Consider the following 23487-nt stretch of genomic DNA (forward strand, 5'->3'; position numbering starts at 1 on the left):
GAATGAGTTCCCCAGTAAATTAAGCACCCACAAGAAGGGACGCCCACCCCCCTCCTGACCCTGAGGCTTTAATATTGAATGACACATTGGTACCTTCCCCACAAGAATTCATAAACTAAACGATTAGCCTCTGTCTGTAATTGCGCTCTCCCTTGCCTAATAGGGGAGGTGAGGTAAAGAGGGAAAAAAACAAAGGACAGTTAATTTGTGATTTCCTCTGCTCATTTGAAGGCAAATTAAGTGTCAAACAGCTAATACAGAGCATATTTCATTTTATGAGCTTTTAATTTAATTCCACCGCCTCATATCACTGGAGCCTGTTAGCTGTGCAGCTAATGCTCGTGCCTCATCTGAAAACGGGGGCCATAAATAAACATGTTTCAATTAAGGTCCTTCATGGTAATAGGATATGATTCTGTTCATTTGCCACGTATGGATGGTGGATGTGTCATTGAGGCAGGGAGGAAACAAGCTGCTGGGCGTCCGTGGTGTTTTTTCTCCGGCCACAGATGCCCAATGGTGACTGGCTTGTGTGCGTGGCAGCGGAGGAGGGTGGGGGGGGCTGACTGGATTGATGGAACTGCCGCAGGGCCAACCCAACTGTAATTACAGGCCGTAATGAGAGGCTGCATGGGGAAGTACTGCAATAATAGTCCCTGTGTACTTAGGCATATCTTTGAGAGGGCTAATAACGATTAATTCTGTTCACCGAGGAAAACTTGTCTTAAAACAATTCAATATTTCTCCATAAGCCGGCTCCTGTCCTCTATTTCCCCAAGGCCACGGCTATACGTTGACTGCCTCTATTTCCTCGGGCAGGCTACAAGCAGCGTCACTGAGCAGAATGCATCACTTTTCAATCTTCAGAGAGATTTATGCTTTTGGCTGCAGAACCACACTCGTAAAGTTCGGCTGCAGCATAAAGTCGCACAAAGCCAAACAAACCTGGGAGTGCAATTAACTCCAATTTGCCATCAGGTGGTTGGACCCAGCTGTAATACCTCAGCTGATGAGTGCTTCAGCCCAACAAGGAATTCAGCGCTGCTTTTTCAATCAAGCAGGCAATATTGCTGCTTCCCAGTACCAAGACTCAAAAACAGATTTCTGCATGGAGCGCACGTAAACTTCATAGATAACGTGCATGACACTGAGTTTACAGGCTTGATTTAAAAACGCCTGGTCTCTAATCAGCTGTCTTATAATAATGACAAATAGTTTCCCTCGGAGTAGCGTGCATTAAACAGCTCTATGCTTAATGGATTGGATAAATAGGCTAAGAAGCATGGCAGAGCACGGCCATGTCTCCAGTGACAGCAAACCAAGCATACAGATAACTCCTGTCCGGACAGAGTGACTGAAGACACCGGCGCTCCAGAACTTCTCCCCCTTAATTCAATTCCCGGGCTTCATGTTGTCCCTCCACCCCCTTCTCATTTCCCTCCTCCCTACTCCCTCCCTAACCTGTGCTCCAGATCGTACCAAAGCGCTCCTGACGGATAACAAGCCAGGCTGTTTGTTCAAGCCTATGTTGCCGCTGCGTGTTCGCCCCATTATCTCCGCATAAGCTAAATGCTAAATTATATTTGCCATTTTGTTTGCAGTGACACGGGGCATCAATCACCTCCCTTTTTTATTTCCTCGCCCCTCTCTCTCCCCCCCTCCACCAACGTTTTTTTTTTTTTTTTCCTCTGCTGCAGCCCCTGAGTAGGAGACGAGGGGTTGAGAGGTGGGGTGGGCCGGAGGTGGTGGGGGGGACATAAAAAATTCATTACGCTTAGTGGCACATCAGCAAGGGAAAGATATGACTCCTGAGGAAAGGAAAGGGGGAGTTGATAATGATGAAGAATATCAAACATAATGCGGCCCAAGTAGCTGCCCCATCCAATTTGTCCTCGTCGCGTGGTGATCGCTTCCTTCGTGTCTGCGGGAAAACGAGCACCACAAGGATGATGAGGCACCTACTTGTGGTACTTAGTGTTTAGATGCAAAGAATACAAAACAATGGGAAGAGCAAAAATGATGAAGACAGAGTGGGACAAAAAGTAAGAAGAGTAAGCATGAGGCCATGTGAGTGAGGGAGCCACGTGTTTTGAAGTTCTTTTCTATCCTGACCAGTCAAGAGAGTTCCGCTGTAATAAGAGATCCCCTGCTTATAAATACTTACCGCTTAGGAGGCATGACACCATGTTTTTACCTCACTTCCTATCTGATGCTGAGTATTTACATGCGATTGGATGAGGCGGGATGGTTAGCCATATACAGTGAATGTGTCAGGGGCCCATCTGTGTCTGTCAGAGATGGGTAGATGTCAGCAGAGGCATTGCTTCCTTCTCTTGACAGGGCTTGATCACTGCTCTTATGAGAATCGCACGCTCCCTGGCTTCCCCTCGCCCTGCTCTCATTTCCATGTCTCTGACACATGTTCATTTGCGTGTCTCTGACACGCGGATCATGTTGCGCACGTACAGGGCCGCGGCCTTTGATCCTGAAAGGCAAAGAGAGGCGCCCAGCACCCTCAGGGAGGATGATCACCCACAGGGGGGAAGGTAGTTTAGGGGCCTGATTTGTATCGGCATTAATAGGCAGGAAGCTTAATGTTGATGCTCGTGATGCAGCTGAATCAAAGTTTCTCTCAGGTATGATCAGCAATACTTCAGCTTTACGTGCATGTGTGTGTGAGTGACTATTTTGAAAGACTTACACATGAAGAGGGGGCACAGGGGAAGGCTCGTAGATGTACCGTCCCTGGGCATGTCTGTCGTCAATCGGCACCGGATGATGGAAGGTTGGGAAGAACGGTGGTGCAGCTGTACAGAATAACAGGAAGAAAAGGCCAAAAAACACATGAGACATGATTTTTTTTCTTTATACTTTTTAAAACGACTTGTCTCCCTATGATATACTGCCATGTGAAGTCACTCCCTCCTCGGTTAATCTAAATAGCAGCTATAATGAAAGGCAGCGGTTGATGGCTATCTTTCAGCAGACCCACCCATGTGAGACCTCATTAAATGCACTGAACTAAAAGCTGCGCGGCTCCAAAATGTTCACCGAGGAAGTCTTTGTAAATGTCTCAAGGCTGACAGAACTCAAAATAAACAGCGATAAAGAACCGTAAGAAAAGCAGCCAAATGGCCCATTTCTTACCGTACCAAGCATAATATGGTTTTGTACAAAGGATAATGTTTAAGTACAACCAATGAAACGTACAAAACAAGAACAAAAACATCCTTTTTGCATAAACATTTGCATAAAATGAGCTTCCAAGCCTTTCTTTATTTTTACCCCTGAAATTGAAACTGTTGTGCTGCCACAGGGCCATATTCACATATGTTCGCCCTCTTCTTCTAACTTCTGGCTGCAGTCATCTTAAAAAGTTAGTTGGAATTTTGTGTTGCAAGTGCGCATCCATTGTTGGACGAGTTGCAACAAGTAAACCGTGAGTGGGAGTTTTGGCACCGCGCTGTCTAGAGGGGTCGAGGTGTGAAAGTGAAATGAGTCAAAACTTCTGCGGGCAAAAACAGCAAGTGTCCACACAGAAACAAATGAATCGCTTCTTCATTCACATATTGTAAGAGCACATCTCACTGCCAAAACACGTCACTTTATTGCCTGTTACACAAAGACCATTGCCAAGTTGCGTATCGCTACCCTGAGGCAGAGCATGTGTCAGCATCTGCATACCTTCATGCAGCAGGTCTCTTAGGCTGCTAGCTATGTGTTTTTGCTTGTAAACATATGGGAACATGTGCCAAAAGGGCAGATGGCCAAACGCTGAGTACCCCAACAGCTCTGTATGTGTTGGTTCATGGCAAACACAGCTGCATTGCTGGGCAACCGAGCAGGTGTTGACCCCCCCCCGCCTCCACCAACACCAACACCACACAGGTCTGTTTACCTCATTACTCCTTCTTTCACTGGGTTGATCACTGCCAGCTTGGGTCAACAGAGCGACAACTAGAGGGGCATTCACAGAGCGCAGACCTCTGCCAAGGCCAATGTCAAACATACACCAGGAAGAAAATAAATAAATCTGATTCGCGATGCAAATGATTCAGATTTGTCCCAAAAAATTTGATGGGACCTTCCACCATCCCTCCATCGAATTGGGAGTGAAATCGGTTCAGTGCTTTTTATATAACCGTGGTGACAATTGAACATACCAACAGGCACAACAGACAGAGATGATCACTTTTGTGTCATTTGTAATCCTGACACACTTCCTTCCTTCCATATAGTCAAATTGTATCACAGGCCTTCAGTTAAAAAAATTTACAAATACTGGTTTTCGCAGGCTTTAACAATTTTGATGCGTTTTATGTTGACTCTGGCATGAAAGCCTAAAATAACGGTGATGCAATCAGGACAGTTACCACTACTGTTTTTGGCACCGATGCTAACAGTGCGTTCTTTTGAAGTGTTTAAATGACTAAACGTCTCTGGCTGTCGTCTTTTGCAGTGCAAACACAGCCACAGCTCTGCGTCTTGAATAGCTACAGATGCTCTACATGCAGTGCAAAACTCCTGTTGCTTTACATTAAAATGCAAGTAGCAGCATTGTATCGATTTTGTGGTTGTTAAATGCTTTGAAAAAGTGAAAACACACCATTGGAGGGGTTTCATCTTCTCCTCACAATAGCAGAGAAAAAAAAATAGTAAAAAGCCTCCTCCATAGAGCTCTGGCAACTATCTGACCACTCCGTCTCTGACTGTTTAATAGTTTCCTCCTGATGACTCAGTTTTGGCTTGGCTCACCTCAGACGATTCCAGAGCTGCGGAGGGAAGAGGGGATGCTAGGATGGAGAGATTGGCTAGTGTTAGATAAGGGCAGAATCTGCTTTGTTTACTCTCCACAGCTCCACTCCTGGGCTGCCGGCCCTCGGCTGTCAGAGTCAGAAATGAACCTTCAGGTTTACTCGGGTCTATGTGCTGTGTTCTAGCTTGATGGGAGTACAGGCTTCATGTTCTTGCTGATCGCTGCCCAAATTGCAGAAGCTTCACACTAACCTCTGTCCTGTTGGGCAACTGGGGGATGAGTGCAGAGATTACAAACTGGGAAATCATTTTAAAACACTCCTCCCCTTCACCCTTGCAACACACACCTTCATTCCCACATCCGCCGCTCCTCATTGAATTACCCAGATCCCCCCTATGTTTATGTCTCTGGAGCTCCTCACTCAGCGCAGCCCTGTGCCTAGACTGGACCCCCCCCCTCACTCCTTCATCACTCTTTCCCTCCCTCCTCTCACTGCGGGCCGTTACTTTGCCACATGGCAAACCGTTCCGCCGAGGTTTATTTAAATCTAACTCAGAAGTTTACTTTACCGTGGTCCTATCTAAACAGTGCCTGCCACCTCTTTTACGCCCGTGCAGCTCTCCATTAGCAAGGCAAACAGCCCCATGTCACCAGAGGGAATGTATACAGTCGCAAAGAACAGAGGGCGAAGGAGAGAGGGGGAGAGACTCCATCCTGCAATCCATCTCCAGTGTTTCCTGTAGGGACTCCTTACTGTTTACTCCGAGACTAAATTGCCCCTGCTCTTCTGGATATTCAGGGGTGTTCTCGTATTCTAATACCAAATACAGCTGCAAGGCACAGAGAAGGCCAACATTCGGCTCAAGAGTTTTACCCTCCCGCTGCAGCCACACACCACAGCAGTTCTGGCATTCCTCAGGGAAGTGTAATGACAGTTTGTCCATACTGCACATGGTAAACCACCACTGGTAAAGGGAGCGGGATTAGAGCCAATCAAATGTTTACAGTGAGTAATTCAGGAACAATGAGAACCCAAGTTTTCAAACTTTGGTGAAATGCGTCGTTTGAAAGATATATGATGGAGGAACAATTTTCATGGCTCTTTACTAATTCATCAGAACTCTTCTCAATTATTTTAATGAGTGCAGAGCAGAATTATTAATTTCAGGTTTAGATTTTTCCTGTTTTATCATTTCAGGAGAAGGGGCGGAAGTCATTAAAACAGGATTACAAATGGATCTTAATGAAAGGGCAATTAGAAACAAACTTTGACCAAGCTCATTAATTCTAATTCACTACAAATACACCATGCTCAGGACCAAAAGCCAGCTCCTCCTTCATTAAAGAGAGAATGGTAATTGCCTTGTCCTTTATTGGACACTTGAATAATTTCAAAAGAAGGGGGAGGACATGGGGAGGATAAAGCCTAAAGCATATCATTTACAATATCCTTATTGGTTAATCTCCTTTAATAATGGAACTTTTACCACAAAGGCTCTTTGCTTTGCTTTTGAACATATGTGATGTGATACTTGAGGAGAATTTGAGCTGTCACTCGCAATTCTGATTTGGGTCTTGATAATACACAAACAATTTCTCTTCCTTCTCTTTTGTTGTCAACTCAGCATTGTGAGTTTATTGTCTTGACGGCTAAACCTGAGCTCCTCCTCTGCTCTTGTGAGGGTTCACTGACTCTGCTCTAACAGAGTGTCAGCCGCAGTCGAGGACGAAACACTCTTCCATAAACACTGCGCTTCTCATCGGCACGCCGCTGAGAGAGCACAAAGAGCCAGTGACAGATTGTCATAAGCGACTAAGGCGGAGTGAGAAAAGGGCTGCTGGGGCCTGCTCCAGAGGTTTGTGAATTGCTAATGTGGAACATATGAAGCCTGTGCCGGGGCTGTGACTGCCAGATTTCATTATGCCACCTCTCTCCTTGCTCATGATCTCACTGCTGAGGCACGCTCAGTCTGCATTGAGGTCTGCAGTTGCACCATAATTCTGCAACACTTCACAAACTAGTGAGATGCTCCAGACTTTGGGTATCTGCATGTTTGTGAGTGCTTGTGTGTACAATTTGTGTCTCTCTCACTTTCTGGGTGTGAGTACCGGTGGTGAGTTTGCTGACAAAAAAGAGAGATACTTAAATGCTAAGAACAAGAGTTCCCAAGCATTTTAACACTCTGACCCCTTAAAATGAAGCGACCCAAAGAGTGCTTTTCTCCTCGAGTTGTTTCACTTGAGTAACTTTATAGGCCCGAGGAGGTTAATGTATCAGGTAGTCCATAAAAAAGCAAGTCTTGAATAAAAGTCAGGAGAAAGTTATACAATTTAGTGTAGCTACTACTAATATCTGCAGACAGCTATTCAGAGTGCAATTTAAATGTATGACACGGCATCTTTAAAGGAGCTATTTGTAAGTTTCATTATTGCCATGTAGCCAATGTTAGCATTAATAGCTCTTCACAGTCAGTCAAGACAAGAAATTGCAATATGTGCTCTGAACAGGGTTACTTCTCAAGCGCAGCCTACAGTGACTCAGTATCCTACAGCATCGGAAAGGGATGTGATCGGGCTCCGACTTTATTTTCTCCATTTTTGGCAAGTAAAGGATGAAAGTTTGGTGCTGAGCTGGTGAGTAAACAGCTGTTAATGGTGATGGTGGCTATGTAGCAATCCTAAAACCAAAAAATAGTTCTTTTAATCGAGTTTGATCATTATACGTTGGCAGGAGGTGGAGCGGTAGAAGCCAGCCGGCTGGTGAAGGTGAATTCCCGCTCGGCTCAACCCCTTCAGACCCAGTCTCTCATCGTGTTTACTCACACTGAGACCCTTACAAGACTGTTTCGCTAAGCTCAATGGGAGTTGTTGACTTTTGGAGCGCTTTGCTTAATTACGGGTCCCAGATTGTTTCAGGTCTAATGGCCTAATTACCGCTGTATAAATTAGTGTAATGTTCTTGCTGTGCAAAGCTTCCTCTACTGTATGTGATGTTTGGGAACTAGAACACAGACAGATAAAAACAATCTTTTATTCAGCAAAGAGCAACGCTTTAAAGAAAAGGGAGAAAAAAGTAAGCAGAGAGGTTAAATAACGGAGGAATGTTAAGTGTTGCTTTGCCAATCTCTCTGCCATTCATCATATACGCAAGCCTGGCAGATCACACTCTGCCCTTCCTCCATAAATCAATAGACTTTTTTTTTTCTTTTTTTTTTTACTCTCCTCTGCTGTTTGCACTGTTTTCGCTTGTGCTGTCTCATGCTCAATTGCTCTCACACCCTTAAACCCAAAAAGACTTTCTGTGGGTAAAAATAATTAACACGTAGGAGAAAAAAAAAAAAAAAAACAAGCTTGAAGTAGAGAAGAGGAGCAGAGTGCTGAACAGAGAAACAACAGCCATCATTCCAGTTCAGAAGTACATTCCATCACGAGTCGCTGTCAGAAGTAATTTGTTTGTCTAGACTGAACAAGTTGGTCAATGCCCATCCTTTCTCTTCGTGGCTCTACATGTCTACGCATATTTGCTCTGGGACTTAAGTTCGAGCAGGTCACCTCTATACACAAATATTTACATAGTTAAGAACAGGATCATTTATCAGTGTGCCTACATATCACCCACACCGCATGTGACGATGAACTGCCAAACTTTAGCTGAGAGGTCGCGTCAAACATGAAATATTTGCAGACATTTATCTGAAATAAAAGCTTCAAATAAATTTTTAAACAACCACAATGATGTGGATATCTGTGCTGTGCTGCAAGTAGCATGGAGTTATCACCTCCCTTCTCTACAGTCACACAACCATCGTGCTGAAACACCAGCATTTGCAAAACAGTTCATTTTTAACAGATTGCACGGCAGCACAAGGGCCCTCGCCTTGAGAGTGGAGCAAAGCCTCCCCCCTCAGCAGCAACCAACCCGAGCCGTTTCCTGCCTTTCTTCCCCTCCCTGTGTCCCAGTGTGGATCAGGGAGTGAGGGTTATTTCATGAGGCCTCTGCGGAGCACCAATCTATCTCCTACATTTGGTGAATTTCTCCATTTTGGGATAAACTCAGGAGCAGAGCAAAGCGTTGTGCGTTGGCCCTCTCCCCTCACCGCAGCACCCTCTCTACCCTACCCCACCCTACCCCACGCTCCATCCTCCTCCCCTCCACCAAGCCAAGGAGAGATTTACACAGCAGTTTAATAAGTGAAACACTGAACAGTACACCTCTCCATGCCCTCTCTCTGTCTATCCCCCGCCTCTCCATACAGAGAGAAGGGAGTTGATTTAAACCTCAGGTTAACTCACCTGGACTTTGCTACATTTATTTTGCTTCGACTCCTCCTGTGTGATTTATTCCACTCAAATACAAAGACGCTTTAGGGTTTCATCTTTTTTTGAGATCTTTATTTAGGAATTGGGGTCACTGAAGTGTCCACAATCTGTTTTTAAAAAGCCCTTTAAATGCAGGTATCATAGAAAATGTATGGTAAACTATACAGTATATATGTATATATGAGCCAAGGTCATATCAGTGGCAGTGTTGATGATCACTGCCGCTGCATCAGTACCCTATAGCCCCGTGTCACGGCTCCTCCCTGGGCCTCCAGAAAACTGCATGTGGCTGTGAGATAGTGACTGTGAAGCTAATACATCTGCATTACAATAAGACAAAGGCTGGACACTGCTCAGGAAGCCTGGACAGCTTCTCAATTCTCATCCCTGCTGAGAGGCCACAAAGCAAAACAAGTCATTTTAATGTAGTTTTCTTTAACATGTGACACTTCCTGGTTGCCACCAGTCTCAGTCCTGTTCTACGTGCCGGGTGAATATCAACTTGCAGAGACTTTAATCTTGATCCAGAGAGGTAATCCATCACGCTGACTACTTTGTCACCTTTTACTTATTTATTTATTTTTGGCCAAAATGATCTGCAATCGCATGGTAATGTGGTTAAAATAAGCAGCCAGTTCTAAGCGGTGCATTCAAGGGCACGCGCAAGATTTGAAGGTGAGTTGCCGAAAAGCAAATCATTGATGAACTATACCACAGAAAAACCTGGGAAAGTGTGAAGAGGGACCTTGCGCACACATAAAGATTTTTTGGTTTTTTTGTTTGTTTGCTGTTTTTTTGTTTTGTTGTTTTTTTTTCAAAAAAACTGTTGCCTGTTTTTAAAACCAATCCATCAAACCTCAATAATTGTTTAGTTAGGTTTTGTTTGTTTTTTTTACAGTTTGAGTTCATTGGCAACTAAATGTTTTGGATTGTCTATCTCAATGCAGCTGTGTGCTTCTGCAAGATGATTTTCACATGGTATTCAAGTTAGTGGAAACTAGCGGCTGCATATAGGGTGGGAAATCAGTTTAACAGAAAAATTGTCATGCATGCAGCTGTAACAATCAAAACCACCAATGCAATACTTTTATTCCCCCTTTGTTCCAAACCTGTATCTCTGTTTCCCACCAAACCTACACTGACATTAAAGTCTGTGCAGTCCTCTGGAGATACGTGGCCATTATTTGAGCTAATGGGGGAAACTGTGTGTCATGAAGTAAAGACAAAGCCCAGCGTCAAAGCAATCAGACAAATGGCTCCTGGGCTCTGCAGGGCCAGACTGGGGTCGACGCCTCTGGACCAATTGGGCCTTAAGACAGCAGCAACATCTGGAATTTGCTGATTCTCTCTCTTTTCCTCTGTGCTCTTTGCATCACTGTAGCCTTACCCTGCCTTTCACCCTCTATTTCACTCTTGCATCGTCCTCCTAATTCTTTCAATTAATCCTGCTCTCTTTTTCTTTGCCTCTCTCATTATTCAGCGCGCATCCTCCTGATCTCTCCCCTTTCCCTCCTCACAGCATCCCAAAACAAGGACAAAGTTGTAATCCATTTACTGCACCCCTGTCAACAGATTCCACCCAAATAATCCTAAAAGACTTACAACGCGGCCTAGGTACTATCAAGGGAAGGGGCAGAATGCACAGGGGAAGGCAAGCAAAGGCTATAGAGGAAGAAGAGAGAGAGGAGAGCATACAAGGAGAGTAAACAAGTGAGGCAACAGACGGAGGGAACTTGTGTCACAGTGATTTGAGTCTTTGTCACACAGGTGGCGCCCAGGGGTTCTCTCAGCCTGGGCAGAGAGACAAACTGGGGCCCATGTAAACCTTAAAGAGGATTAACCCTGCCGGAGCGCTTTAATGAGACCTGAAAGTGCCGGGCACCGGAGAGCCCCACTGATTGAGCTGCGCTCGAGTCGGCTCCCAGCGGTCCTCCGGCCCAGTGGCCCAGCAGCCCTGTGGCCTACAGCTGCCCGCTCACACTGAGCCACATCAAAGCAGCCTGTCTGGAAGAACCCCGAAATGGGGGAGAGGGGCAGGGAGGAGGGCATAAGGGAGGTGGAGAGCGTGAGTGAAGGAGAAGTGGGAGGAAGAGGGAGAGGAGGGTGCCTGGATGGAGGAATCCCTTATCTCCTCCTGAGAGGATGCTGCTCTGTGGTGCGAGATTGTCTGGAGCTGCCACCTGTCCCAGGCATCTTTGAAGGCAACACTAAAGCCTGTGATGGGCCTGACCTCCTTGAGCTTCCATTCTTTTATGTCTCTCTTCATTTTCTGCTTTGTTACCACCCCCCCACACACACACACACACTCTCTCTCTCTCCTGCTCTCTTTTTCCTACCCTTCTTACTCACTTGTATCCTCAGACTCAGCCATGCCTCCCTTCTTCTTCCTTCAGTGATATCTTACACTCCACCAGGCTGCTACAAACATTTTAATTACGCCGTGTTCATCAGCCTCCTCTTCGTGTAGAGCAATATATGCTAGCGACCCTCCGGAGACAAGAGCAAGATAGGGGTAGCTGGCTGAAGGGATACAAGTGCTTATCTTCTTCCACTATGTGAGAGGAATGCAAATATAAAAAGGAACGATGAGATTTGGATAGAAGGGAATCAAACGTAGAAAGGCATGAAATAACACAGCATCTCCCACAGCCCACAGAGGTGATTATCCTACTGGAGACTACAGAGTAACTTAAGGAGGAGAGAAAAAACTTTATATACTGTGGCTTTAACCAGCTAGCTGGGGAAAGGTCTCCAGCAGCATTTAGCCATCTTGTCTTTATAATGTTGTGTTTGATGTTATTGTCACCAGAGTGTTTGCTGCAGCCAGATGGACAAAACGCAGCAAAATCTGCACTTTAAGCCTCCACGACTGGAATGTGCTATTGTTCGCACTTGCATCTGAGACTTGACTGATTAACCAATCTCATATGAAAAGCAGTAAAACACACTGTCAGATGTTGGTCTGATGATACAGAGAAAATGCTGAGTATTCTTCTTTGAACATCTTAAATTCTCCAGAAATTCTTCTTAATTCTTCTTAGCTCCGCCACATTTAATCTTGTCATTGTTAATGAGGGCTGCCATTATTCTGAAGCATTCTGCTCACAAGCATCAGCTTTGCTGTTAAGGACACCACGCAACCTTAAGACGGTATGAAAGTGCATTCGGAGAGCACTTCAAAAATCTTGCTTAACCCCCTTAAATCATTCAGTGCCACAAAAGAGGCACATGCATGTGAGAATATGGCCTATCTTACAGCATGAGATGCCTCTAATAAGCTGTATAAAAGGGGATCAACTGATTATCCCTGGTGCGTTGGACCACGGGGCCGCAGCAGAGCACAGGCCCATGTTGTTCTTTCTTGATGAAAGGAGGTGGATGGAAGGGATCCCTTTCCATAGCCTGCAGTGCGCCCCAGGCTTCTCTGTGCCGGCGCTCCGCTGGGGGACTGCACGGTGCCACCGCGCTCAAAAAGCCAATATTGAAACAATCACAAAGACAAACACTTACCCATGAAACAGGCACGTGTCCTCTCACCACAGGCTCTCTGCTCTGCGTTCCCCAGCTCTTTCGGGGAGGAGGGCGCTTGAACCTGTATCCAAGCCAGAGCTTGACACGTTTAAGCCGACAAGAGGCAAGAAAGTTTTCAGTACAATTTCAGAAGAGCTCGCTGTTTGTAGCTTCGACCTAAAGACACTCTTCTTAACTGCTGTTTCTTCCTTCTTCTCCTCGCTGCTTTTACTCTTCCAAGACATCTAGAAAGGTCCATATGAACTGAATGAGCAAGCACTGTAATTAACTGTAGTGAGGCCAGGGTCATTGTTGTGCAGATCACGTTCAGTTTGGTGACAGCTAGCTCATTCAGTTCAGTGGTCAGCTGCATTTTGATATTGAGGCAGACAGACTGACGCCGGGGCAGCGGCTGGCGTGCTACGGCCCAGTAGACCTGAGATCAGCTCACCACAGCAGTTTAGAGTTTAACCCGTGTGACTGGACACCCACTGCCCCCACCACACCATAAAACCCCAGGACGGGTTTTATGCCAGGGCTCAGCGTTCCTACTAGCTTTCCCAGAACACAGGGCCCAGTGTGATCCAGGTAGCAGTCACCTTTGGGTAGGCTCAGAGAGCAGGGTTACTGTGATGCATGTGAAAGAATCCTTCAGCCAAGAGATCCATACCTCCACTGCCTCCAGCTTAGCAAGCTTGGTTTCAGAGATCAGTCAAGGACAGGAAAGCTTTAGCGTGGGGATTATGCCCTAGCAGCAAGATCTGGGCTTGATTTTTTTTTTTTAAAGGAGCAAACCCAAAAACTGCTGGACTGATTGGCAGCCATCATAGCCTGGAGACATTCTGTGTGCACCTAGTTCATGCCTATCAATGACTAAACGTTTCGTTGATACTATACAGCCACAAAACTTGTGTTACTTTAAAAACAAAATACTTGAGCAATGTCTCAGAAGCTTGGCAAATGTACTTTCTTTTAGTTGCCTCCCTTTCACGAAACATTCTCAGGCAGTTTTAACATTTGCAAGAAAGCCATTGAAAAGGATGCGATTTAAGTCCCTCCACGGATGTGTTTAGTCTGGCAAAGAAGGGCAAGTGTTTAAGAAAGAGACACTTTAAAGAAGATCCCCACTAAGAAAGCAGAGATGCTTCGCCAGCAAGTGGGCTCACTGCAGCTGCAAGACCACTGACCGGCTAATCGGCACATAATGTAAACAGATGTCAGCGCGGCGCATCCCATTCACATTGCTACACAATTAAGATCTTAAAAAAAGACTTCTGCCTCATTAATCCTCATCTCAATCCCCCTGAAAAGCCCCATGTATTAGTGTTGTGGTAAGAAGGATATGGACTCTTATCCAGTGTTTGCCCGAGAAAAGCAGCTAAGACTCAGGCATCACCACGATTAGCTAATGGTAACAATAGGGGCCATGTTTCCTCCATGCCTCCTTTTTTCTGCACTGAAGTGGGTATAAAAACCAGAGTAAACACGGTCTTAGGCCACAGACGCAAGAGGAGTGGGAGATCACAAGTCTGGGTGAATAGCAGAGATTTGCCCCTCCCCTTTGCGCTCATCTTGTTGTTCGACTCCCACGCCCCGCAGAGCTTCGCCACCATTATAACAACCCAGCAGCCAGGTGTGGGGAGGCGGCAGGTGCCATCGCATTTAGGCACATTAAGCACTGACACACACCAGCGCTAAGAGTAATCGGATTTACCTGGCTGTCTGCTGCGTGGCATGGCGCCCTGTGCAAGCACAGCACAATAGCTTAGGACCCCCTCTCAATCACAAACACACGCACACGTACACACCTGGGATGAATTTAGGAGGTGACAAAGCCCTCATAGAGAGGGGCTGCCGGTGGTGGAATAAGGGCTGTGTATGTGTGTGTGTGTAAAATGTGTGTGCTCATACGTGTATGGAACCAGAAACCAGAACAGGAGCCAGTGGCTTTTTACACCTTGTGGCGAAGGAGTGGCGACAGACGCTACAGGCTCCTGGTTCAAAGCAGTAGGGGGAGGGAGAGGGAAGTGGAGGTTTTAGGGGAGCCCTTTCGTTCTGCTGACCTTTCGACCGCTGCAGCTCATGGGGGGGTTGAGCTCCGGTTCTGGGTTCAATCAGACAGAATGGGACCGCCGCCTTTAGGGACTCCCCAAGTCCTCAACACCTGGGGCCAGGAGGAGGTGTTTTACACAGCAATGCTCTCATCTCAGATCACATGTATTTGAGTTCAGAGTCCGGATCAGAGAATTGGCCGAGCACAATCAATGAAAAAACACCAGAAGGCTGCCAGAATTTGTGTTTTAAGTTATTTCTGTATTTATTGGTTCATTTACCTTTACAGCACTGACAACCAATCAGGACTGAACTTTCTTGCGTAACTGGCGGCAGGGCTTTTGTTTCTTTATTTTATTTGTTACGGTACACAAGCTGACAAAGTTTTTGATTTCATTTTGATTATAAAGTTAAAATACAAATTATTAAATTGCAAGTGATTATTTTGCCTCACCAAGTTTCAACACAACCATTTAAGACTTGTATGGTTCAACAAAAAAAAAAAAAAGAGTTTTTAAAGGGAGGATAAAATCTGTCCATCCTGCCTACAGCTTCTCACCAAGCATCACTGTGCTCTGCTCTCGTATGATTGCAGCCTTCCAGCCTCTTGAGTCCCCAATGCACAAAGAGAGTCTCTTAAAGCGCCGCAGACCTTTTGACTTCTCCTGCTGCTTTTGAACTCTCCCGTTTCAGACCGTGACTTTTCCACATGACCCCGAGCCTCGCAGCGACCCCCCCCCCCGCCCCTGCTCCCCCCTCAGTCCTACCCCCAGAAGGCTTCAGTGGTCTGGAACCACCAAAGCTCCTTCACACATACCCACACACATACATAAAATGAGAAGTGGCAGTGTTGCTGAGTTAGGTAAGGATGTAATGGGCAGTAATGTTCTGCCCTCGAGGGCCCTGTCCACAGCACCACGGCTTGCTTTTAAGTAACCTTTCCCTTAAAGAGGCACCTTGGTGACTCCCAGGCACCCGAGCACCGGGAGTAGCAGCTAATGAAGTGGCTGAATAAATAGAGTTACAGTACACGCTTGGGGTCCGCTGGACTTTCATTACTGACACTGGATTAAAATCACACTGTCCCACTCTGTCTCCCCCAATTCAGAGCCAATTTAACCAAACTAAACAAACTATCACCTCAAATCCAGGCTAAGTCCAGGCGACTGTGGCTGCTCAGTTAACCTCCTAATCACCCTCTTACTCTCCAATCATCTATTTCCTGTTCCCTCTTTCCACACACACTTTCAGCTGACCAATATCTATTTAATGTCACTTTTTTTTTTTTTTCAAAATGATCAGTATCTCACTCCAGCTACAGCGCTCCCTTCACCTCAGTCTCTCAAGCTTCATCTCCATTATTCTCTCTCTCTCTCTCTCTCTCTTTCTCTCACACAGTCTCTGAGTCCCAGCGAGAGAGAAAGAGAGAGAGAGAGCGGTTTGACTCGGCACTGCTTTGGGGCTTTGAAGTGTGTGTTGATGAGAGAAAGCGGAGTACTGTGCTCAGACAGGCCCCTAATGAGGGAATTAAGAAGCAACGCTGGCCGTTCCCCATACTAACTTCCCAGGCACAAAACAAGACAAGTGTGTGTGCATGTGTTCACAAATGTCTGTGTGTGTGTGTGTGTGTGTGTGTGTGTGAGAGAGTTCTGAGGCAACAGCAAGGGAGAGGCTATTCTGTCAGACTTAATCAAACATGCCTCTCACCTACAGTAGAGAGGTTTTTAGGTGCTACAACCACGTCCTTGTGTGGTACAGTTTTTTTAACTTCATAAAATCTAAAAAAAAAAAAAAAGTTTTCAATTTTAAAGAAGAAATGGTATTTATCACTTTGTAGTTAGTGGACTTACAATAGTGTGAGTCTAGGTAGCCATTACGCGGGTCCATGGCGAAGAGAGTGCCTCTGTAGGGCAGGGCGTGATCGGCCAGGTGTGGTAGGGAACCATGCAGCTCCTTCTTGAGCAGGGACGGCCGTTCTTCTGTAGAGGTGGAGGGCTCCTCGCTTATGTTCCTGTCGGGGCCGCCAGGCGTTGGGGCCTGGGAGCTAATTGCATTGCGCCGCTCGCGGTGATAAGGCGTACCTGAACTCTCGTCCTCTGTGGGGATATAAAGAAAAGAGGGGCAGGAACATATGGTGTTAAACCTTCAAAGATTTGTTATGAGCAGAAAACAGAATAAAAGTTGAGAGCCAAGTGTGAGAATCTCTTCCCCTTTCCTTGTTGTGTTTCATACACAGACACACACACAAACCGAGCTGAACGCACACGATTTGAACACCCATATACACGCAGAGGAAGTCTGTTCATGTAGAAGGAGCTGGTGAACGGAGGAGCAGAGGATCAGCTTTGTACACCTGAAACCTGCTGTGCATCATAGGCGTAAATCTGCAAGTGTTTGCCTTCCACAGCGCCAAATGTGGGAGTTCAGAGGCAGACTGAATATGAGCACAAAAAAATCCAAGTTCCTCACTTCGCACAGTTGAGACCGCATTTTCCCAAAAGCCTATTCTTAAATTCAGCTCTATCTGTTCTTTCTAAAAAGAAGCGGATTCTCATGGAGGAGGCAGCACAGGCTTTCCGACTGCATTCCAAACTGCCCATTAACCAGCGTCATGGGTTGTATCAGCCCAACCCTCCTCCACTCTCTGTTCTCAAACTAAATCTTTCCCTTTCAGTCTGAGGGCGAAATTAGGAGGAGTGGGGTCTCTGGAGAAAGCTTCCTGGCATGCTGTGTAAAGGGGATAAATGTGGAGTTGAGTTCAAGGACTAAGCTCCAACAGAAAAGGAGTGACCCCCCCGACCTTTGGCCTGACCTCTGAACTGACATGTATAAGGTTCAGTTGGCCTCCTGACCTGGAATTAGTCTTTTTTGTAGTACGATACCTTACAGACTCCTTCTGAAATTTTGAATGACGCTGCTTCAATTTTATTCTATTTTCAAACTTCAGCTGAACAGATTTGTGGGTTTCGACCATTTGAATAAGAACAACCAAAACAGAACATTTTGTGGCAAAAGGCATTAGTCAGTAACTGAAGATTTTAGTGAATTTGTTCATCTTTCCAAGTCTCCGACAGTTGGATCCTTCCCCAAGATTTACTATTTCATATTTTAGAAGCATCATTCGCTGAGTGAAACTTTACCAACATGCTGATCAACCCTGACTCCTGCTCTGAATGGCCTCCATGCTCAGCCCAGGTTATGTACATATGTACATGTATAATTTCGTCACCAATGGTGTTGACCATTGCTGCACTCCACTGCTCTTTCTTGTATTAACATCTCTGAATGAGAAGCCAGCAAAATGCGACTGTGCTGGTACTGTAGCATTAGCGGCCAGGCAGTACAGGGCTCTCCCACCATGCACTGCAGCCTAACAACATCCAACTGCCAATTAAGAACAGAGGAGAGAGACAGATTAAAGAGCACCACCTTGAGCACTGAAGAGGACCGGCATAATGCTGTACCACTTCACAGAAGACGAGAAGCAATCAGAAAGGGGGAGGTTAAGAGAGAGGGAAGAAGACAGAGAGAATGCGATTGAGAGAAGCGAAGAGAGAGCAGGAGGAGCAACCCACGGGTCCCGCTTTTATTCCCCTCACTCTCCCACATCCATTACCTGCATTCGGGCCAGCCGTGCCTCAGCGCAGTACTGGCAGCAGATTCAAGGATTCTTAACGCGGAACTGACAGCCAGAAGACGCAAGCCGCTCTCATCCGCAGGAAATGACAGTGTCAGTTATGATATAAGTATTTAATCCTATACTGCACAGCCAGTGATCTTATTAAGGGAATAATGGCACTTATACGGTTAAAGCTGGATTAATAGGTCTGCTCTTGCAAAGCGCAATATTAACATAAAGGGATTTCGGAATTGGGTTCATCTCTTGACATGGATTGAAAGAAGTCGGGACTGTAAACTATGCTGGGAGCAGGCACTGCTAAGGGCAGAGCATGTAGCTGTGTGCTGTGCTGGATGTGCCTCAGCTCTCTCACATCCAGAAAAAATGTAGCATTACATCTGGGAAAGCGAAAACTGTCTACATATTTATGAGCACTTCTTACTTTCAAACTGATATTTGATGTTTTAAGAAATAGACTCACCGCTGGGGCTTTAGATGGTTTAGTAGTTAGGAGGCCATTGGGCACTGAAACTGGCTTTAAACATCTTCTCCCAAAATTAGTAGAGACTACTGAAGGGATTCAACTCCTTGGATTCTAAAATATATTATGATTACTAGTTTTTCACCATTTTAGTTTGTCTTTTTCACTTTCTACCCCCATCTTTCTCGCGCTCCCTCTCGCCTCCTTCCCCAATTCCACCTCACTGCTATTCAGATATGTCTCTCTCCTCCAAGGGAGGTCAAGCGACTAACAGTTCAATCACAGCAGTGTCACGATCCCACCACCCCCGTCCAGTCACTATGGCAAGTCCACAGGGAGGGGTTCATCATTCTACCATATACCACCTTAAGGGGCTTCATTACTTCATAGCGCCTTAAATGGTTAAGCAAACACTCAGAGGCACAAGAATCAATTGACTCCTCTGGCCGGTGGAGGAGAACCAGGAGTCTCAAGCAAGGTTTCTCTTCTGTGCTGCTTGTACACCAGTGGTGGAAGTTTTTTGTATCCTTATAACATGTCAAGTATCTGTCAAAGTACAGGCTAATGAAGACAGAGCAGACACAGGTAAACACACGCAACTTTGAAAAGTTCAGCCGCGCAACACTTCTCTAACTCTGACCATCCACCCAACAGTCCCTTTCCCTTTTTCCCTTCCTCATTTTTCATTCCTCTTTTATTTCCTTTTTTCCCATGGTTGCCGCATCCAGTCCTTTACCAGTTTGCAGGTCTATTCAGCCCAACACAAAAGCAGCAGGCCGGTCCTCTGTGGACCAGAGGAAAGCATGCCTCTCAAAAAAAACAGAAAAAAGAACCATCCTGCTCTCTCTCTATGGTGATTGAATTTCTTAACATCTTTTCAAAAAGCGCTTAAATGCCTGGAGGCGAGAGGAAGAAACAAGCTAATGGTGGATGGGGAGCACTGAACAAATTTCAGAGCCCTTTCCTGCTCGCGTTTGAGGTTGAAAGCGAGCTCCTGCCTTTCAAGTTTCAAAGTCCTCCTTCCTCCTGCAGTGTCACTGAAGGATTTGAAAAGAAGGTAATTGTGCTCACTGCCGTCCTGATCAGAGCACACGCCCCAGCTCTAGTATTTCAGGAGCTTTCTCTTTCACTATAATGGTACCTGGTGCTCCATTCCTGCATTCTTCCCCCCTTACTACTCTTTCTCCTCTCTCCCTCTAACCCTCCACAATTGCACTCTCTTGCCCTCCCTCACTTGCTCTCTATCCATCCTTCACCCCCAGCAAGCCACTCATTAAATCCTAAAGCCCAGGTTTCTCCCTTTTTTTGCCTTGTCTGGGGTCTCTATTGTAAAACTCTGGTTCAAATACCTTCAGAGAAAACCTTATGCATGGCCTTTAATATGGTGCTATAAAAAGAGAGCATGGATGCAATGACAAAATGATATTTTAAAAGAGATAATGAAATATGGAGCAGGGCCATTTCCTCTAAGAGTCTGGGACAAGGTGGGGGCGGGGAGGTGTTACAATTAAGGGTGCCCAAGAAAAGTGAGACAAAACCCTTGGATTGTTGTTTGCAAAGGTATTTTGCAGAGGCAGAGGTTAAGAACGAGGATTGCTGTTTGTCCACATGCCAATCTGTCTTTGACTCTCAAGCATCTGATTTGCCCTCCAGCCCGAACTCATTGAGGCAACAGGCCTCTAAAGCTGGGACATGTATGTTTTACGGGTGCACAAAGGGCCACAGCACACTGCAACGCTTAGCACCCCCACCCTCTGTTACCGCCTTTCCGAAAAGCCTGAACATCAGAGGAGGTGTTGTTGTACCTCTGAGCCAAAGCCAGACATATGCTGTGTTCCACCTTCGAACTTCTCAAAGCTCTGTTGTCAGTGGCACAAACAGATTTTGGCTGGGGAAGCACACAGAGAGCGAACGAGGAGGAGGTGAATGGAGGATATACAGTCAAATCACAAAACACTTCTTCAAAGCTCCTCTCCTCCTGTGCAATAATCTCTTGCTCCTTCCCCCCCCCCCTCCTTTCTCTTGCAAATCAACTCCCGAGAAAGACTCAAGACTCCCCAATTAACAATGAGAGGGGGAAGGAAAATTCCAGCAGCTGGCTAGAGTTTAATAACAGCACCTCTCCAAGCGGCTTAGGCTTATGTACCTGATTCACCGGCCCTGGCATGGCTGCTATAGACAGAAGGAATCATTCACGATTAGCGTGGACTGAAAGACAAGGCAAAGAGAGACCGCTCAAACTCCACCAAACCTAACACAACAAGAGTGCAGGGAATTACTGCAATTGTGTGAGGTATTTTTCTGATCAGCTTCTTTGGCGTGCCACAGGGAGCCTGGTGCCTTCCCCACAACAGAGTTCACTTTAGCATTTTCTGAAGGTTACAGAATCCTAATGGAGCTTCCCATATCTGCCCAAAAAGGGTGACATTCGCGTAAATTCCTTGACAAACAAACAAGTCTTCCAAATGTCAGAAGGCAGAATCAGGTCATTACACTTATACATGTGGGCAGGATAGTTGGCAATCCTCGGTCAAAATATCTGTCAGAGCTCTGGATTTCACTCCTTGGTACGTTGCGCGCATGTTTGATTCTGTCTCTGCAGACTGAATCCATGGGGGCACATTATTTAACCATAAGCGTGTGACTGATGTTTGGACAGATTGCAGGGAGAGGCATGGGCAGGTCAGGATGTTCCCTCTCCTGGTTAGTAGTCTACCGTGAGCTGCTGATTTCCCACACAGCGCCCACAAATGCCCTCTTCAATATTCATCCAGGAAAAACTCAACAACTGCCACATCTTAATTCGGCTCTCAGTAGCCTGGGCCCCAACCCCCCAGCTCCATCGGCCTGCAGTCCCAGCCTGTTCTCTCTGCCGCCGGGGGGTCTGCTGGGACGCACCCAGAGCTCAGCATCCCGAAGCTCCAGCCTCCAGGCCCCGGGGCTGGGGAGGGGAAAATCAAAGCTTGCGTGGCTCCTTCCTTCTTTCCCTGCACTCACCTCAAATCAGCCTCACAGCAGGGGTGTGTCATGCCAAGTCTCTGCCTGCCCCTAGCTACCCCGTATTCGCCCATTAGGGGCACAGGCCCACCATAGAGCAGCCCGAAACCCCACTACCATTTCATCAGGGCCACATTGTAAGAGAGCAATGAGCATTGCAGTGAGAGAGCTGAAAGCCCTGACTCTAAAGTGCACACTGATGCGTCTTTGACCATGGATGGCTATCGCCTTTAGGTTTTTTCACTGAAAGGGCACCTTGGCCTGCATTCTTTAAGGAATCAAATGACAAGAAATGCATTTGATCAGGGCTTTGAAGCAGCAAAAATGCCATTTAGTGCTCTGATTGGCTTATAGACTGCATTATCACTGCTTCAGACATTCACAAGTCAACTACGATCAGCCACAACCTGTTAGTTACTTATACTGTCTTCTGTAACAATATAAAGTGATTTTTGCTGCGGCAGGCTGCGGCAGAATTATGTCCATTTGGGACAGTGGATCTTTTAGGGTGAATCTGGGCATGCTGCCCACCAGACAGGAGTGGGCCAGCTTTCCACTGGGCCTCAGCGTTGGAATCCTACTTCTGACACCAGTGTGATCCGGACCAAGTCTGTGGCACTCAGATTAGGAGCCGCTTGCCAAGAGAAGTGGATATCCAGCCAAAGCAAAGAAACACAGAGCCAACAGTTTGGATAAAATAGAAAAAATAATAGCAGAAATTTCAAGCACATCAAATATGATCCAAAAGGCCACTGTGGACGTTTCCCACCTTACCAAAAGGGATGCGATCGTAACTTTTAAGAGTTCACGCATTTACCCATGTTGCATTTTCCCCCTAAATACTCAAGTGCATAACTGTACACCCCCTAAAGACACAGAGACACCCATTAGGATAGTTAGCCAGTACTAGCTAGGAGTTGGATAATTAGACACTTCAAAGGCACCTGCTTGCCCTCCAAGAGGGGGTAGGAATCACCGAGCCCCCCCCCCCCCCACCAACCAACCCCATTTAAAAGCATGTTAACTCCTATCAGAGGCTAGCAGGCTAATTTAACTTTTGACATTTGATATCTAAGGAATGAGAGGGATCAGCCATTTAGCTGGAACAGGATTACCGACCCCCACCTCCCCAGCCCCACCCCACCCTGCACACCCCCCAACAGCCCTCCTCCTCCTTCTCCTCTTCCTCTCCCTCCCCTTCAACCCCAAAACACTCTCTCCCAGTCAGGCCGGATTCATTAATTTTCCTGCTGCTAAGCACTTTATCAATGACTGGTGAACGTCTAAGTCCATAGTGGACTCTCTCTCTCTCTCGCGCTCTCTCTCCCTCTCTCTCTCTCTCCTTCTCCCTCTCCCTCTCTCTAACCCGCCCCCCCGCCCTCCACCTCAGTGGTGATTAGGCCTGAGGATGTTCGGCTCTGTCTGTCTAATTCATCTCCCGCTCTGTAGCTGCTGATATGTCCTTAACACCTGCTTCCCAGCTCAGTACACAGACGTAAAACTCTGGCAAGAACCAGGCTAATTCTTAAAACTTTAAAGTGTGATAATCGTGCACTATATTTTAAGGTCATTTTTTTTAAAAGGTCGCTGCCAGCCACACCAATAAATCTGCAGCTAAAATGGATCAAACTCTATTTTTGTCGACAAAAACCATCACATTTAATCCAGAGTCCAGTGTTGAGTCTCTGGCTGTGAAACTTCTGTCCTCTGCAGTTTGGGATCACCTGCTGAACTCACTTAGAGTTGTTGTCC

At 46.3% G+C, this 23487-nt stretch overlaps 1 protein-coding gene across 1 annotated transcript in view; it reads right to left on the reverse strand.

The window, feature by feature from the left end:
* The window catches only part of gli3 (GLI family zinc finger 3), an 87903-nt gene that overhangs the window by 37531 nt on the left and 26885 nt on the right, over positions 1-23487 (reverse strand). Inside the window, exons 3-4 of the mRNA XM_029528998.1 lie at positions 16489-16734; positions 2702-2807 (exon numbers count right to left, since the gene is read on the reverse strand). Coding sequence (XP_029384858.1) covers positions 2702-2807; positions 16489-16734 — 352 coding nt within the window. The remainder of the gene's footprint in view (positions 1-2701; positions 2808-16488; positions 16735-23487) is intronic.

Source organism: Echeneis naucrates, chromosome 20 (genome assembly GCF_900963305.1).
Source record: "Echeneis naucrates chromosome 20, fEcheNa1.1, whole genome shotgun sequence".
NCBI lineage: Eukaryota > Metazoa > Chordata > Actinopteri > Carangiformes > Echeneidae > Echeneis > Echeneis naucrates.